The sequence below is a fragment of the Polyodon spathula genome, chromosome 5, assembly GCF_017654505.1.
Source record: "Polyodon spathula isolate WHYD16114869_AA chromosome 5, ASM1765450v1, whole genome shotgun sequence".
NCBI lineage: Eukaryota > Metazoa > Chordata > Actinopteri > Acipenseriformes > Polyodontidae > Polyodon > Polyodon spathula.
The window spans coordinates 75681100-75699806 of NC_054538.1; the positions used below are offsets into that span (position 1 = coordinate 75681100).

General features: G+C 37.6%; 1 protein-coding gene across 26 annotated transcripts in view; it reads left to right on the forward strand.

The window, feature by feature from the left end:
• The window catches only part of nrxn1a (neurexin 1a), a 394460-nt gene that overhangs the window by 161244 nt on the left and 214509 nt on the right, over window positions 1-18707 (forward strand). For all 26 annotated transcript variants that reach the window (XM_041251357.1, XM_041251339.1, XM_041251340.1 and 23 more), the window contains 5 exons: window positions 2676-2798; window positions 7362-7743; window positions 8277-8467; window positions 8957-9130; window positions 12763-12882. In XM_041251357.1, coding sequence (XP_041107291.1) covers window positions 2676-2798; window positions 7362-7743; window positions 8277-8467; window positions 8957-9130; window positions 12763-12882 — 990 coding nt within the window. The remainder of the gene's footprint in view (window positions 1-2675; window positions 2799-7361; window positions 7744-8276; window positions 8468-8956; window positions 9131-12762; window positions 12883-18707) is intronic.

The following is an 18707-nucleotide window of genomic DNA, read 5'->3' on the forward strand; positions in this document are numbered from 1 at the left end:
TCAAATGATACGTTCATAGTTCCATGTATGTTGATTTTAAGAGTATATGTTAAATTAATGGGAGAAATTTAAGATGACATTGTAATTTTTTTATACATCATGTTACTAGTAATGAACAATTTTATTTTGTCAGTAATGATATGGAAAGATGGGACCTTGTTTTTGTATCTAAACTATATATATATATATATATATATATATATATATATATATATATATATATATATATATATATATATATATATATATATAATACAATTTAATTAATTTAAAAACACTTCAGATGTGCTTGCTAAACTTATACTATATATTATTTAACTCTCGGCAAAATATGTTTGACTGTCACATAAATGAGAATATTATTATAGTGGAAACAATGTAGAATTCTGCAGTTATGAAAAACGCAGTGGATGGCCAGAGAAACAACTCCTATTGTTTAAATATTTGAGATATCAAATGACATTGTAAATCACACTGGTGCATTCTGGGATAACTGAATTCTCCAAAATCATTATGGTTTTTTTTTTTTTTTTTTTTTTTTTTTTTTTTAACTTAGATAAAAAGTCAGTACAATAGTCAGTCACATGACATGATATTGTATTTAAAAAAAAATAGTTATGCTTGGCTCATATAGAATAGATATTTATTATGTGAAAATCATGTGTTTATTTATAAAGTGTATAATAAAATAAGATCACAGTCCCAATTTCCTTTCTACATTCATTATACTAAATTACATTTAACATGAACTGTATTAGCATGTTGAGGAGTGAAAGGAGAAACATTTAAACTGAACAATTAGACACTTGTGTTGCAGTAGTTTATGTTAAAAATGAATACGTTCTTTAGTAATACATTTGTACATATAACATGTATATTCCAATATGCATAAGGTATATTTTCAATAGGAATTGTTATGTTTTCATTAACAGGCACTATCAACAGATTTGGCAGGTTTAATTTATGTAATGGCAATTAATTTGGATTGTGTTTGACCCCTTTGTTATTCCTCCTTTATTATTATTATTATTATTATTATTATTATTATTTAATATTATTATATAATAATATGTTCGCGGGACAGGACCATCTGCTGGGTGTAGTCACCGTTAGTAAACTACATTCTCAATCGGGTGTTTGCTGTTAACTATCTAAAGATTATTCTGCTTTGGACATCAGCTTTAAATATTGTAAATAAACCTCAATGTCCCCATCTTGTGGCTTGTGATGTTCTGAACAGGCATGCACTTATCCAAGCCAAAAGGAAAGAGATTCCTGCGCCACACATCACTAAGCAATGGATTTGGTTCTACATGTACTTAAAGAACAAATATACAGATATTGTTTCTTGAACAGACTGTGCCATCACTATGTTATGAACTAATTGGAATGATGCAAACAATAAACAGTGACTTACCTACAAAAAGGGACTGTATCATTATCCTGTGACTTGAGGAAATATGATTTTCTGAGTTAATGTGTATTTATAATATCTGTCTATCTATATATGGTTTCTCATTAATGTCAGATAAAGTTGTAAGATCAGTGTTTCATGACCTGCAGTATTTTGTTATATAGTGAAAGACAATATTAAACATAACATCAATAAGACCCAGGGGGCATTTCAATTTGTCTACCAACTGATGTAGATACACTATCTTTTGTTAAGAATAGTTCATGAAATAGTAATGCAATAATGCCATTGGGGTAATTATATATGTAATACGTCAGGATGATTCTTACCTGATTGTCTTACCTGGATGAAGAGGGACATTGACGATCATATATCACCATACAGTACAGTAGTTCAATATGTACACATAATTTCCCTCTTGCTTTAGAATGAATTGTTTCATCAACCCTGTCTCCTTTATGGCTTTGATAAATGGTCTTTGATCCAGTGTGTGTCATAAATCAATTATTGGAGGCTGCAAGATAAAGCTTAGTTGTAAATAATGATCTTTAGCAACTCTTGTGTTAAACCGAAGTGTCAAAAAGAGCAATTCTTCTCTGAACAGTCACCTCAAGACCGCACTGTAAACAAGGTCACTGTCTCATTTGATTTATATGTGCAGATACTGCATGGAATTGAAATGGAAATTTGAAAGCAACATAAATTTAAAAAAAAAAAAATGTTTTTTTTAAAGACAAAACATAAATCAACCAAATTGTAAAATTGTATTTTCTGTTATATTAGTTATTTCAAGGTTTTCTCTAATTTAAAAAACTAACAATAATAATAATTGGCAAGTGGTTTTAATAAACTGCCCATTTTTTATTTTTTTTTTTAATATTATTTTAGAACAAAAGGTTTAAAAATGAGGTAAAAATGTGTGAGGAAAGCAAAAGTCTGAGCCAGTTTGTCTGAATCAATATTTCGCAAGTAATAAAACAAAACAAACAAAATAAAAATTAATAAGATTTTATTGAGTGCAAAAAGTGGGTCATGCAAACATTGTACGTTAAATTGAAAAAATGTAGTTGCAAAATTGGATTCACATGTTGATTGTGCCTGTTTGTGACAACCAAATACATCATAATGTAACTATTCTTTTTTTCTATAAGCAACGGTTTCTTGTGTAATTCTATGTTTGTTGCCCATGTGGACTGTGTCTTTGAGGTGTCATTCTTTCACACTGAACGTATGCTTAACCACTCTTTGGAATATCCTACAGGCAAGGGCCCAGAAACCATTTTCGCTGGCTATAACCTCAATGATAATGAATGGCACACAGTTCGTGTTGTTCGCCGAGGAAAGAGTTTGAAGCTGACAGTGGATGATTTACAGCCTGTGGAAGGTAGTCCATCCATTACCTGCTTTTTTTTTTTTTTTTATTTTAAATGTAATGTTCTTTCTGGTCTCACAACACTGTATATGGTTTTGCTTCTCAGTTTTGGCCAAGTGAGCAATGCACAACTGGTCATCCATACCTTTAAATTACTGAAGCGCTCAAACTATAAGAAACTATGTCAAGCAGACAAATGTTTTGGCTAAAGCCTTCTTTAGTGTACCGACTGAATTGGATGAGCAGACAATTCAGACAGTTCCTTATTATGCACAATTCCCACCATCATAATATATCTTCACTGATTCAACCCAATTTCAAAACATTATTATTATGTGCAGGGAAGTCACTCCATTTTCTTTTTTATTAACTATCACTAATAGTTGGAAAGACTGTTGTAACAAGCAGGCTGGTGGTGCTCTCTGCTTCCACCTGTTGGCGTGAACTTACACTGCGGCTACTCGAGCAGCCAGTAGCTAATTTGTATATAGAGGCGCAAAGGATGCTGGGACTGTAGGGTTTTGGGGAAAATGTGTATTGTCTGTTAAATTACTGTTAATTATTGTGTTAATGTTATGGGTGATTGTTGTTGTTATTTCGAGTGTTCTTATTGCAAAGCGTATTATTTCTTTATTTATGGTGTATCACTGTCAGCAGTGATAGGGGCTGCAGGAGTGGGGAAGTGGTTTGTTCCTGCAGTCTGGAAAGCCAGAGTGGATGCTTTCAATTGAGGAGCTGTTGCTTGCTTGTTAGTTGGTACTGTCTGTAATTAAACAGTTTCTCAGTTTAAATCCAGTGCATCTGTCTTGTTCCTGGGTATAACCTGAACATGGTGCCTTTAAGTACCCTGCTTTGCTACAAAGACTCGGGACACTTACCTTACTCTCCCCATACTGGGGTGAGCGCTATAAGGCCTGAAAGCAGAAGGCGGAACTGCAGAAGCATACCGTGGAGGAAGAATTTGCTTGCATGACGGAGGAGCTGGAAAGGATGCAGCAGGACAGCAGTGGCAGTGCAAGCCACCTCAGTAGGGATGGCAAAAACGGTGGCAGCGGATGGCGGCGCCCCCTGGCAGCTCCAGGCCAACGATGCACTGGGCCCAAACCAGAGACCAGCCAACCATGAGCAACAGTAAAGCTGTCTGCTATGATGGGACTTTCTACCTGGTGGCCCGAGTGAGTGGATGGGGCCCTGAAGAAAAGGCTGAGCAGCTGGCATCGTCGCTGAAGCGCCAGGCATTACAGGTCCTGCTTGAACTCATTATGACTTTAAAGAGCTTGCCACTGCTTTCAGCCGCCGGTTTGGGAAGTGTGCCACGACTGGCTACAGGAAGCTGCACCAGTGGGAAGAAGCTGAGGGTTCTGGTTGCAGATATCCTGTACCTAGCTCGGCAGGGGTGTCCAATGTACCCACCAACAGTGCAGGGAGGACTTGGCAGCGGCCCGGGTAACAGCCTGCACACATCCTGTTCCATCAGTGGGGTCCAGTGCTAAGCCCTGGTTGATACCAGCTCCACCATCGGCATCATACAGCCCGGAGTCCTTCCTGATGGCAGAGGCGGACAACAGCACAACTGGGCCCGCACCGAGGTCCGCCTACAAACAGTGAAGAAAGGTGGGTCATTGCAATTCTGTGTGGATTACATGAAACTCAAAGTAGTGACCTGTAAAGACTCATACACTCTTCCCAGGATCGAAGAGTCACTGGACTGTATTATGGGGTCTCGTTGGTTCAGCTCCATCGACCTGCAGCTACTGCCAGTTTGAGACGGCTCCTGAGGTGCTCCGGAAGACCCCGTTCTCAGTGATGCCCTTCGGACTGTGCAGTGCCCCAGTGACATTTGAGCACCTGATGGAGTGAGTTCCCCGGACGGCCTGTGTGTTGCTTTTGAACATCCTGACGGCACACGTAACCACATTCTTGGATGCATTCTCGGACGCACCTGCAGGTGAAACCACCTGGGGAAGTGCAACCTGTTGCAGAAGAAAACAAACTTTCTCAACAAGTCATTGGGGCGGACAGCATTAACACAGACCCTGCCAAGATGGCCACAGTAAAAGACTGGCTGGTCCCCAGGACAGTGACTGAGGTGTGGAGCTTTGTGGTCATCTTACTACAGATGGTTTGTTAAGGATTTTGTCCAGATTGCCAGGCCCTGGAGAAAGGGGGGTATTTATCTGGGTCTCACACTGTGCTGCCACCTTTAGAGAGTTGTGGAAAGTCCATGTAGACGTCCTGATCTTGGCATTCTCCAATCCCCAAGAGGCCTTAATTCTGGATAAGGATGCAAGCAATGTGGAGATCGGGAAGATCGTACCTTTACAGAAAGAGATTCCATCTGCACATGGACCATTCCTCCCTGCAGTGGCTGCTCAATTTCCACAAGCCTGAAGGACAAGTGGCCCGCTGGATTGAGGGGTACAGCTATTCCATACAGCACCGAATCAACTGCTTGTATAGGGTTGGAGGAGCGGGCCCCTGACGAGCGGATAAGTTCCACCACTACAGCTGTGGTCTTGCCAGAGGGTATGGTCCAGTGGCAGCAGGGTCTGAATGTTGAGCTGGCTCCCCTGCTCTGCTGGTTAATGGCACGGCAGTGACCAGTGAGGGACACGGTCACAGCCCTCTCCCCAGGGTTGAAACCACTGGTGGCTCAGTGGGGGAGCCTGTACCTTCGGGAAAGAGTTATGTACCGCACATGGACAGACCTTGCAACAGGACAGAAGCAGCTGCAATTGGTGTTTCCCCAAACTCTCAGTGAGATCATGTTCCAAGACGTGCACGGCAGGCCAGGGATAGGGCACTTCTGCAGCATGCTCGTTGCCGGACCAGAGCTCCACCACTGGTGTGGCAGTACTCCTGGAAGACATGATCACCCAGTTTGGGGTGCTACACAGTGACCAGGGGTGCAACTTTGATGCACAGGTGCTCAGGGAGGTCTGTTGGTGGAGAGAAAACCAGAATAACATCGCTCCACCCACAAAGTGATGGCTTGGTGGAGAGGTTCAACGGACCTTCGCCATTTGGACTTCCTGGCACCAGCGGGACTGCCCTTGGTCCTAATGTCCTGCCAGACGTCTGAGTGAATGGGGTGCACACCAGCCCTGCTTGTGTTCAGGCTTTGCTACATTGTTATTATTAGTATTAATCTCATGCATCGTCTCAGCTAATCCTACAGGAAATGCCCTCAAAAGCTTTATAGGGCTCTGTGTACTAATACTGCATATGTGTTCGTAAATATTACAAATTCGTAGTCTCTGTCCTTCATTGAATTTTTGCATGCAATGTATTAAATGGCTATTTTTCCTGAACAACTACCGCAATATCATCGCAAATTTACAAACAGCATAAATTTCTTCTCATTATACACGAGAGATCAGAATTTGCCCCTCATTATAAAAAGAGTTGCAGCACCGAACATCAAGATATAGAACTTCCTTCTGACAAAGATAAATGAGTGGGATAGTGAACAGAAAGAAGTAGTAGCAAATATAATAGGATTGAACTACGGTTTCTGCAGACTCTGACCTTGATGCAACTATGGCACTGGCCAAAAAAAAAAGGAAAACAAATTTCCACAAATTCAAAATTTACTTGTTAGTTAGTGAAATGGAGAAAAAAAAAAAAAAAAAAAAAAAACAAAAAATCAGGAAATATTATTTAATACTTTGCAGGGCCAAATAATCATTAAGAAACAAAACAAGGAAAGAAATAACTAACAACATAAATTCACCAGTGCCAGACTGTAAACACACACTCCCACAAACAAAAAAGAAAAGAAATGAATAAATGAGGAGAGCTTCTGCAGCACGAGAAAACCTTTTGAAAATAAATAGAACAGCAGCAAAATCTGAATTAGCCAAAAGCGTTATTTTTTTTCTTTTCTTTCAGCAAAACATATTCAAGTCAAGTCAAGTAATAGTACTGTATACCAAAGAAAAATCAATGATACATAGAGCCCATGGTGCCAACACTGATTGTTTCACTGCAGGCTCCTTGGTTGCTGCATCTCCAGTGGATTCGAAATGCTGAAAGACTAAATATGGAAAGTTTAATTAGCCCAGCTTAATTAACACAAGTTATAGGATTACCATAGCTACCACTTCACCAAATATTTACTGGAGCAGGTAATGAGGGAGCTGAGGCAGGGCTCACCCAAACAGCAAGCTATAAATAATCTTTGCTGTTTGTGCTTTAAACAGTTTCTGCCAATAAGTTCTACCTTTAAATGCAAATATAGAATTCTCAAGCTTTTACCTCAGTGCACAAATGTAAGCATTTAAGTTTAAACTATTCTATTTTGTTTAACTTAAACAAAATGTTGATGCCACAAACCTTCAAGGACATTACTCAGGAGGTTCATTTCAGAGCTCAGCTGATGTTTGTCGCCACCCGGTGGCTAAATGATTAAATTGCATGTTTGATAGACTTCGTCTTAAAGGCAATACCCAGTACAGATGCTCTTTGTGTCTGATAATTCCTTTAAGGCAAAGTCTATAAAACAGGAAATCTAGTCATGTTCAATTTTGAAATACATTGAATAACCGCTTTCTTTGTTGTTTTGTTTGCTTAAAGGACAAATGGCTGGAGATCACACACGGCTTGAATTTCACAACATAGAAACCGGCATCGTGACTGAGCGACGGTACATGTCAGTAGTGCCGTCCAACTTCATCGGCCACCTACAGGGCCTGTCGTTTAACGGCATGCCATACATTGATCTGTGTAAAAACGGTGACATCGACTACTGTGAGCTGAACGCCATGATTGGCTTCAAAAACATCATCGCCGATCCAGTCACCTTCAAGTCTAAATCCAGCTACGTGGCCCTCGCTACGCTGCAAGCCTACTACTCCATGCACCTGTTTTTCCAGTTCAAGACCACGTCTTCCGACGGGCTGATCTTGTTCAACAGTGGAGATGGCAATGACTTCATTGTGGTGGAGCTTGTGAAAGGGTAGGTGGCTCTAGAACGCCAGTAGAACTGCAGAGTGTCTCAACAAGTCTTGAAACCAAAAGGGGCTGTTAAAATCCAATGTGATTCTCTAACTTAATTTGTAGTTTTCATTACATAGTTTTGTTTTATTTTTTGTTTTTTTGTTTTTTTATGTTTGCTTGACTGCCCTGCATTTATAACCCAGACTCGAACTGATAGCCAGGCCTGGCTGTGGTAGAGACACAGATGCTGTGCAAAAGCTGCCAACAGTTTGCAATCAACAATATACATAATGACATACATATAGTCCAAGTCAGGAAACCATCTGTTAGCGTTAATCATAATTTATATAAAAGCAGTACCGTATGGCAGAGTTGGATTGCCATAACTGCTGTGCCCCTCAACTAGCACTTCTCTAGTAATATAAAAATAATAAACATTGCCAGAGAAATTCATGAGAATATTATATATTATATATATATATATATATATATATATTATATATATATATCATATGATATATAATCATATCTTTATGCCGTTATTTGTTTTAGGTATGTACACTATGTTTCTGACTTGGGCAATGGTGCTCATCTCATCAAAGGCAACTCTAACAAGCCTTTGAATGACAATCAATGGCACAACGTGATGATTTCAAGAGATACAAACAATCTTCACACTGTAAAGATTGATACAAAAGTGACAACCCAAACCACACTGGGAGCCAAAAATCTTGATCTTAAAGGTATGTCTCTAATTTAATTCTAAAATATCAAAATATGTAAATCTTAATCATTAAAAAAAAATATGACGATGTAAATAAGAGAAAAATTTCATTCTTGAAACAATTAACAGTGTTAAAATATGAGTCTATTACTTGTAAGGATGGTACATACTAGAGATTTGAAAATGAAACTGACAGAATGTCAGCACACTGTATAAATGCTCACATGCACAGTGTTTTTTAATTTTTTTATAATGCAGTAGTAATTAGATCATGAATCCAGTAGAGGGCAGTACAAGCACATGATAGGGTTTTGCACAGTAACAGTAACCAATTACAGTAGCTTTACTTTTTGGGCTCACCGTTTTAAATGATAAAGATTAAGAGCCAAGTCAATATTGGTAATAACCATGTAATGCCACCCCTTTTATAAAAATATAGGAACACAGTACATTCAGATTTGGAAAAACAGTAATCAATGAATTAAGCCTTTATTTTTGCATCCAATAGGGGACTTATTTGTTGGTGGGGTTGCCAAAGAAATGTACAAAGATCTGCCCAAGCTGGTGCACGCAAAGGAGGGTTTCCAAGGGTGCCTGGCTTCTGTGGATTTGAATGGGCGTCTTCCAGACCTGATCTCCGACGCGTTGTCATGTGTGGGACAGATTGACAGAGGATGCGAAGGTACACTTAACTGTGGATTGTGCAGTGCCAAAACACTCATAATGTGTTATTCCACTCGCCCTTGTGCTGGGAACATAACTCTAACGGCAAACTTAGTTTTGCTAATTGCATGCAATACTGTTGTTTTTTCGTCTTGTTTTTATAGTTTTTTTTGCAGTATGCTTTCTTAATTTATGTTGTGTGATTCTGATGTATGGTTCCTTAATGACAGGAGAGAGTATAGTTTATTAAACGTGTTTCTCACATTTGTTAAATGTATTCCCCATACACACACACACACACACACACACACACACACACACACACACACACACACACACACACACACACACAAACACACACACAATACCGGTATACAAAAACTTACTTTATTTACTTTATGCACTTTGGCTTTGAGGCTTGGACACATTCTAGAATTCATGCTATTTCATAATAGCACAAACATGGTACACATTCATGCCATAAGTAATGCACAAACAACTTCTAAGCTCTAAACATCTATTTGAATCATGTGTCCTGTGTAAAGGGAGCCGTCTACTTGCAGGGTATCCCTGGGGATTACAGTAATATGCATAGACTGCACCAGCACCAAAGGATTTTCACCCAGCATGAGCAGATACCACATCGGTTCAGATATTTTCACTCTAAACTCATAACTTTGATGGTATTCTTGCTGTGTTCCTTTTTTCTGAATAGCACATTATATTCTGAAATCCTTGCACAGGTTGGGTTGCACACATGTAAAGCTGCAAATGCATTTTAATTTACATTCTTCTCACATCGCATCTGCTCAGTCCTTGCTTGCTTGGCCACTTTTCCTGATACAGCATTTCTGTTTAATCTCTCCTCTCTCCAGTTCACTATGATCGCTAACATTTCAATGCTTACTAACATTTGATATATTTTGCTTTTCTTTTCTGTTGACTGACAAAAGTTGCATTGAGAAAGCTGACTTGCAAGGTAGATAGCTTTGTTGCGCAAACCCTTAATTTGTGGTTACTGTCCCACCAACCACAACAAAAAAAAGAAAATCCTTGATTTAAATTTTATGGGATTAAACATAGTGGATACTCTTTTAAAATGATTATTTATTCTCAAATTAATTATTATGGGGCTTTATTTTTTAACCCTGTACAGTTTTATTTTTTTTTTATACCTTTTCCTTTCACTTTTTTTTGTTATAGTAAACCATGCTTTTCATTCACAATATCCCAAAGAAAATAAATCACTGCATGATTCACATTTAGTCTACAACAATGTATATGCCAAGGTAATTAAAATACATGCTATAAATATTATTTGGACACATTTAAAAGACAGAGTAACAGCTGGCTTCAGCTGTGTTTAATAATACATGTACATGTCCATTAGGGAATGTGTTAAATATGCAACTTCAATACAAAGAAAATAAAGCAGCAAATTCCACTGGCAAATTGAAAAGAAAAGTAATATACCTCTCTCACCTCATCCCTTCCCCTTGACAAGCTTGAGCTTTTTTCACACAACCTTAATTCTAATAGGGGTTAATGTTCATTAAATATGTCTCCAGTCAAATCGCGGAGAAAATGTACATACACTAAAACAAATCCCAAATATAAAGTTTTCATGAACATTTTGTGAACATTGCCCAATGTTTTATCTTGCAATGTAGACCCCACAAGCTTTTAACAACCCCCAACCGTTTCAGCAGTAACCTCAACCTGATCTTCCCAGCAATATGTGCTTAGATTTAAACAAATGAATCCGACGACTACTCATAAAATAACTGTCATGGGGTAGCACCGTATGTGAAAGGTGTAGTTCAGAAAATTGTAATAACCAGTCTCCTAAGTAGAACATTTAAATAATTCTGTGAGAAATTACAAATAGATGAAATTATGCAACAGGGGCTCACTACATGATTACCAAAATAAATTGTATGGTAATTAAGTAAAAAAAAAAAAATTAAAAAAACATCCATGCCAATCAACCCTCATTTCACTGGCACATAACCATTAACAATATGAATAAGAGGTTGGATAAAATTGCTGATTTGACTCTTGCATTCGCTTTTTAAAAAAAAATGTTTTATTTAACTGTTTTATTTTGTTCACTTGAAATACAATTTTCATTCGAGCAGTGACATTTCGACAATGGTGAAAGCCAGGAGTTCTGCCTGAAAGCTGCATATTTGTGCTTTTTCAGTTTTTTGTACAGTATGCGCTGTATGTTGTTTGCCAGGCCGGAGTCTATTTCAAAGCAGACTTCAAGAGGCAACAGATAAAGCTAGCTTTCCTCTTTTATACTTTCCTCTTTTACATCTGAACAAAATGAACACAACACTGGAATACTGGCTTGCCGTGTTAAGAATGTATAAAACAATTACATTAGGGGGAACACTGCAGGTAATCCACAACAGAGCACATACTAATAAAACACCGGGAATTATACACAGTTCCCATATACCGCAGTGATAAGCACACTGCTCTACCAAAAGCACAGTTGACACCTACTAGCACCTCATTTGTATATGCACAGTATGTGCGGTACTCCTCTTACCCAGGAGATATGATCTGTAATGGCAGTGTATGGTATAGCACTACCCATTACACATGACACATGAATTGTGTAGTGCTTCTATGATGTACAATGAATTGTGTGTGTGTGTGTGTGTGTGTGTGTGTGTGTGTTAATTACACTCAACCCATCATTTTTATCAGTCAGTGGTCAATTACCTAATCAGGACATTAGACACCATCAGCAGATGGGTCTTCCACTGACTGCTTCCCCCTGGTAGACGACCCAATGAAATATGACAAAGTTGACCATGGTACTTCCACTACAAAAAGGAGACCACAACCAGTCTCACTTATTACAGGACACAGCTGAAACAGCACCCAGAACACAGGTCTGGTTTACTAAACTACTCTGATGTTTGCTTCCTTACTAAAACTCCTACTGACTCGAACCCCCCGCCATAGCTGGCCCATGTGTGCTCCCCTGGTGAGCGACACTGATATACTGTCTCCACTGCCACAAGGGTGCCATGAGGGCCGTTCCCTCACCAGGAGGCACATTTCCACGCGCCTGAACCAAACTCTGAAATATATATATATATATATATATATATATATATATATATATATATATATATACATATATATATAGCCTCCTAAATTCCAACTTCCACTGCCTCCTTTTTTTCCTTTTGTTATTTTCTTTATTTCTTTCTTTCTTTTTTTTAATGGACAACTGCATTGCATGGATAGTGTGCAGATTCGTTTACATTTTAAATCTCATTAATCCCGCGCCGGTTCTAAGGTTAATTGAATGTTTTATAACTATGTGTTTCTGGTCTTCTTTTTCTTCTTCTCACCTCTTGTTTCTGCAATGCTTTATAACACATTTATGGATGTATCAATTCATATTTACCAATTCATACTGTTACTTTTGTTAAAGTGAAGCAAAATTGTCTTATTATTCTTCTTCTTCTTATTATTATTATTATTGGCAATTACAGTACCCAATTTTTTAATACTGTACTACAGTAATGCGTTTTCCCTGACCTTTTACCCAAAAGACAGCAACTCCAGAGAAGCAAAACAAATCAAACAGCAGGCTGTTTTGTTTTTTTTCTGTGTGTCCTAATCTAGGCCCCAGTACTACATGCCAGGAGGATTCTTGTGCAAACCAAGGAGTGTGCCTCCAGCAATGGGATGGATTCAGCTGTGACTGCAGCATGACCTCATTCGCTGGTCCCCTGTGCAATGACCGTAAGTACAGCACTGCTTTATTTCCCTCTGTTTTTATTTTTGTTAAGCTTTGTGCAAGCGAATGCTTTGAAGCCACGTTTAGATTTGTGTACGACTTGGCCATCTGAAAAGAAAAACTTTTACAGCACGGCATTGTAATTAGAAGTGGCAAGAAAAAAAAAAAAACATCCCAGAAAAAAAGCATGTATTAAAAAAAAAAAAAAAGTTTATGAACATCATGTTTCATTTAGCACAGAACTGTATTTGCAAGTTTACAAAAAAAAGTATGCTGTTAAAGTTCATATTAAAGTGTAGTCCAGTACAATTTACTGTCAACATGAAATTTACTGAGCTACTGAACTGTCAAATAGTCAAATAATAAAAGACCACTGTACTAGATGTCTGCAAACAGCATCATATTCACAAGAACCTTAAAATAAATATAATAGTGGAAAAAAATACCATTGTACCATTTGAATGAGTATACAAATGAATAAGCATACTATATAACCAATGTCTACTGGTAGTTCATATTAATGTGCCTTATTCTTAATAATCACATTAGGGAAAAGGAGAAAAAAAAGTTATTGTTTTTAGGGCAGTGCTTCCCTTACATTTTGGTACTTTTCTTGTGGTGTACAAGGTGCCCTATAACAGGCATCATAGGATTAGGATGTCCTCTGATTGATTGGGCAATCACACCTCGTTGACTATCTGCTCCACACGTCAAAATCACCTGAATTGGTTCCTCTTTGCTTCACACCTCAAAGAAATAAACATGCAACAGATTATGCCTTTGATACCTGGCTTATTGGACATCCTGCAATAAAAAAATGTATTGAAGTGTTCTATAAACGGAACAAAATCTATCTGTCTATTTATCTGTCTATCTATCTATTTTCCCGGTATGGGTAAGTAAAGCCATAACACTGCAAATATATGCTGTACATATTAAGAAAACACGGCTAAACAATTTTGTGAAACTTGGGCAATAATCTTGTGTTATATCAACTGTGTTCCAGTATTCTTCATATTTATCACAAACAAACAAAAAAGTTATTTTATTCTGCAGAGTTCTTATTGTAGAAACTACAGCATCACTTGGCATCACTTACTGAACATTTCGACCACAATTACTCTTGGCAGGGGCTGACAAGTAAAATGTATTTTATTTTCAGATATTTTTTTAACATCACTGTGTACAGACTTCTGTCTGAAATATTATAGATCATTTCTAAATGAAGAACAGCTCCATGCTTTGCCCCACAGCTGTGGTGATCCTGTGCTGCACTGTGCTGTCCACATGGCCACATCTAGAAGCTTTACAAAATGTCAGGGTAATACATTTGATATGGTGTGTGCTGGAAGGGATGGGAGATGCTGAAAAGAGTCACGCTACAGTTTTCAATGGGAGAAATCACCTCTTCCCAGTCACCAAAATTATTTTGTAATGTGTTTCTGGTTACAAAGGCAGCTTTATCAGATTATAATGATCATGTATCTTGTTTTAAAACTTGGTACACTTTAGTTTACACATATCAAAGTGTAGTGAAGCACAGTAAAACTGGCACTGCAAAGAATAGAGAAGTATGTTAAAGCTTGGTAAACTATAGAAAATGCGTATTACAATTTAAAACAGAATTCAAGAATATGCACACATTTGTGTTATATGTAAATATCTGATTAAAAACAAAACAGTTTGTGTTAAATTTAACTGCTAATCAACAGTTGGAAAAAAAAACTCATAAAAAAGAGAAGAAAACAGTGAAGCTGAGAACAGAACTAGCTCACATTTAAAGGGTTCACTACAACTTATTGGACACTAACTGGGGGCAGTGTGCCTCAAACCCTTGTTCAAAGAGAGTGACTTTAAGACTGATTTGCCATAGAGAGTTTATTCTGCTTTTCCCATGGTTATGCTAGGCATGTCCCCATGCTTTACCATGCTTCTAACTCCTGACTTTCCATGTATTTAGTATATTGCAGTACATGCTATAAAGACAGACAGACAGACAGACAGACAGACAGACAGACAGACAGACAGACAGACAGGCGTGGTGGCACCAAATTCAGCAGGGTATGGACAGTATAGAGGTTGGTGTTTGGTTCCCCGGCCAGCAGAGAGCGAAGCTCTGCTGGGATTGAGTGCTCCGTGGCACAGCATCAAAAGACTTTAATATTGGTTCTATGGAAAATAAATAACAAAGAGACTACCAGCTCCAGACAAAGGGAGGCCAGCGCTATTGCACCATACATTACAGTTCTGACTAGAAGTTGCAGGTCTAATCCCGAAAGGTACATTTCCAAAGAAACAACAGCCTATTATTATTATTATTATTATTATTATTATTATTATTATTATTATTATTATGGTCGTCCAATAAAACCCTCTGATTCAAACAGATGGCAAACAAAACGCACCACCTAATTATTTCGAAGAGCTGCATGTAATGTCCACTAGAGGTCACCAGAGAGCTGCACAGCCTGGATGTGTTTGCCAGCTCTGCATCATTCTAGTTTTTGTAAACCTTATAGAAAAAATGCAGTGAGCTCGCGATTGAGCTGAATAAATGCTGCGGGGTTTTACGTCACTCGATAATCCTACGCTACAGTAGATAGTGTTTGTGTGTGTGTGTGTGTGTGTGTGTGTGTGTGTGTGTGTGTGTGTGTGTGTTTTGTTTTGTTTTTTTACATATAAATGACATATAAGGAGCCCTGCAGTGGAATTGAATATATTATGATGTTTCAATATATGCTATTTATAAATGGACATAGTTTACCTTCCTAACTAGGCAGTGTTAAATATTGCCATACTTATACTAAATTCAACTCTAGGTCCTCAACTTCATTTTGTTTGACACTTCAATTAGGGCATGCATGTATGAGTCATGACAGTTCCTATTTTTACACAACAGAGCACAACAAATCATATCCCTCTGATGTGAAACAACAGCTTCTCGACAAGTGAAAATAACGCACCAAGGCACCCAACTCAAGCGCCACTCAACCCTACTGCTCAGGAACTGTCTCAAGATGAGTGCAACCTGTTTAATTTAGCACTTAGTGTTTGAGGTGGCTTTAACAAATTTCTTGTTAGGAAACAACACCCTAAATATTGACCTATATAATGGGCTTTAGAAACATTAGCATGCATATTAATGCATAGCTCTGTGATAGATAGAACTTTATTCTAATGACTTATGGACTGTATATACTCTCTTGCTTTGCGGAAAGAAAGAAAAAGTTGTATGAATGTATTTTAAGTAAAATAAAACAGATATTGTGCCAACTCTAGTAACAGGCGCAACTTAAGCTAGGATTGCTTGTTACAGCTGTAGTTTTGCTTTTATTATTAGCCTTTTTTGGTCTTCAAATTGCACTTCACAGTAAAGTGCTTATCAATACTGTCCATTGATATACAAGTGAGTCGTTTAAAATGCTTTAGCTCCATTTACCTTGTCATGCAGATGATTTCAGAACAAAGGAAGTTTGTGCTTTATTTCCTGCTGTCTATGAAAATAGTGTAACTTATAAACGCCAGAACTAGAAAATCTAAAGCAGACCCCATTTGGAGATAACACAAAGCAACAGGAAAACATAAATGTTAATATATTCAAAACAGCGTGTCTGTGAGAAAGATAAGCTAGCTTCTTTGTCATCACAAAAACACAGTAATATATTTGGATTCAAACAAAAGCACTTACACTTTAAAACCTGAAATACAGTCTTCTGTCCAGAAAACTATATTTCCTATCAAGGCTTAATTTATAAACCATAGTGAAGATTATATAAAACACTCTGATGGAACCATTTAGATTAGAGGAAAACTTAATCGATCGTGAGACGGTTACATGACTAGTGAGACCAGCAATCACATTCTGTAACAGTAGCATTTAAATACTATACGGACCAGCCTGTATCGTTTCTGGAGAATCGATTCTGTAGCATTTAAATACTGTACGGACCAGCCTGTATCGTTTCTGGAGAATCGATTCTGTAGCATTTAAATACTGTACGGACCAGCCTGTATCGTTTCTGGAGAATCGATTCTGTAGCATTTTAAGCGTGTCAGAATCTGGGGATGTCTGTCCATCTCTGCCATTGCTTGCGACATTTTTACTTACATTTAGAGAACTGCTGATCCAATTGCAATAAAGTTATGTATACACCAATCTACTGAGAGTGTCAGAACAGGGGGAATGTATATGAAGCAGTTTGTCACCCTTGCTTTTTACATGTGTATGCAGAACAGTGGGGGATGCAGGTCATGGTGATGTATACTGCAGTGAGGGTCATTGTGCATGTTACTGACAGTTTCACTGAACCTCGTAAATATGGATAATGGTGAGTCATAACGCTAATTGAAAATCCTGAGTAACACAAGGAAATGTTTTTAAAGGAAAGTAGAATTAATCACACTTCTTGACTCTCCCAATAGATTTACCCAAGCCTGTAGATGTTAAAATGCATTAAACTCATGATTAATTCGAGTTTAACTGACTGCCTGCTCCCACGCCACTTTTTGGCAGCTGAACCACTAAAAGTCTTTATGCAGCCATGCAGTTTCAATCGTAGGTTATAGAGAGGTATTAAAACGGAAAACTGAAATGACGGAGAGCCACCTGATTAAATGTGATTGGAATAAAGTGATTCTTACAAATTATCTTATAGATTAAAAAGGGCAAAGTAATTAAGAAACTGCTTTATAACTCATTGGGTTTTTTTATTTTGTATTTTTGTGTGTTACAAAATATTGCACCTAAACATCAGGAATTGATTCCTCTTTGCTAAAAGACATTTCACACCAGAAAGAAACAGAGAGACAGTCAATTAACAACCATGCCTATTATGACTAATCCTAACCATGACTTATGCCAATTTCAGCGCACGTAGTATTGTGCTTGGCTTTTTTTTTTTTTTTTTTTTTTTTTTTTTTAAACATTGGTGTTCAAGGTGACCTCCTTCAAATCTGGCTTATTCAAGCGAGGAAGAATCCCAGTCAATGCATGTAAAAGCTGGCTCCCTGGAAAATACATGGTGGCTATTGCATGGCAGAACAGCTTAAGCAGACAATGGCATATTCAATATTCAAATGCTGTTTTTTTGTTGTTTTTTTTTTTCTTTCTCACAAAGGCATTTTTCTCCTGAACTTGGACTGGCAAAGGTTTTAACTCTGAAACAGTAAATATGCAAGTTCTGTAGTTTGGCTGATGGCTTTTTTCCCAGGTTTGTTCTATTATACGGTGTCTTTTTCATTAAATGAATACTGTGGTTGATCATGCATGATGTTAATCTGACAACGTTTTCATTTCATTAGCTTCTGTTGTCCTGTTTCTGAAATCCGCTGCCAGCATATCAAATCATATCCTATACATTTTAAAATATTAGTTTTAAAATAGGCTGTGCAGTTCTTGTGGTGGATTTGACAGGTCAAATTTGATTTACTATGTTTAACAGTAGGTTACAGACAGCAGGAAACAACGGAAGCTAATTAAATGAAAACATTTTGAAAACTCACAATGTACATAAATGTCAGATTTACGTGATGCATGACTAACCCTTGTATTGCATTATATAGGTTTAAAAGTTAATAAGTGCAGTGTGGTATATGAGCATCTCCTCTTTAGGTTCTGTTTGAAATTTAAAATAGAACACAATATATTGCCCATGCCATTATTGTAATAATGCCATTATTATAATTGTTGTCTGTTGCTAGTCCAACACGCACATGAAAACACTTGGCAAAATAAGACATACTAGAATTCTGATTGCTCGAGTGATTCAGAAGTGGTTTGTAAGTGGTAGAATAAAACCATTCCTTAAATCTCATATTTTAACTGAGATAA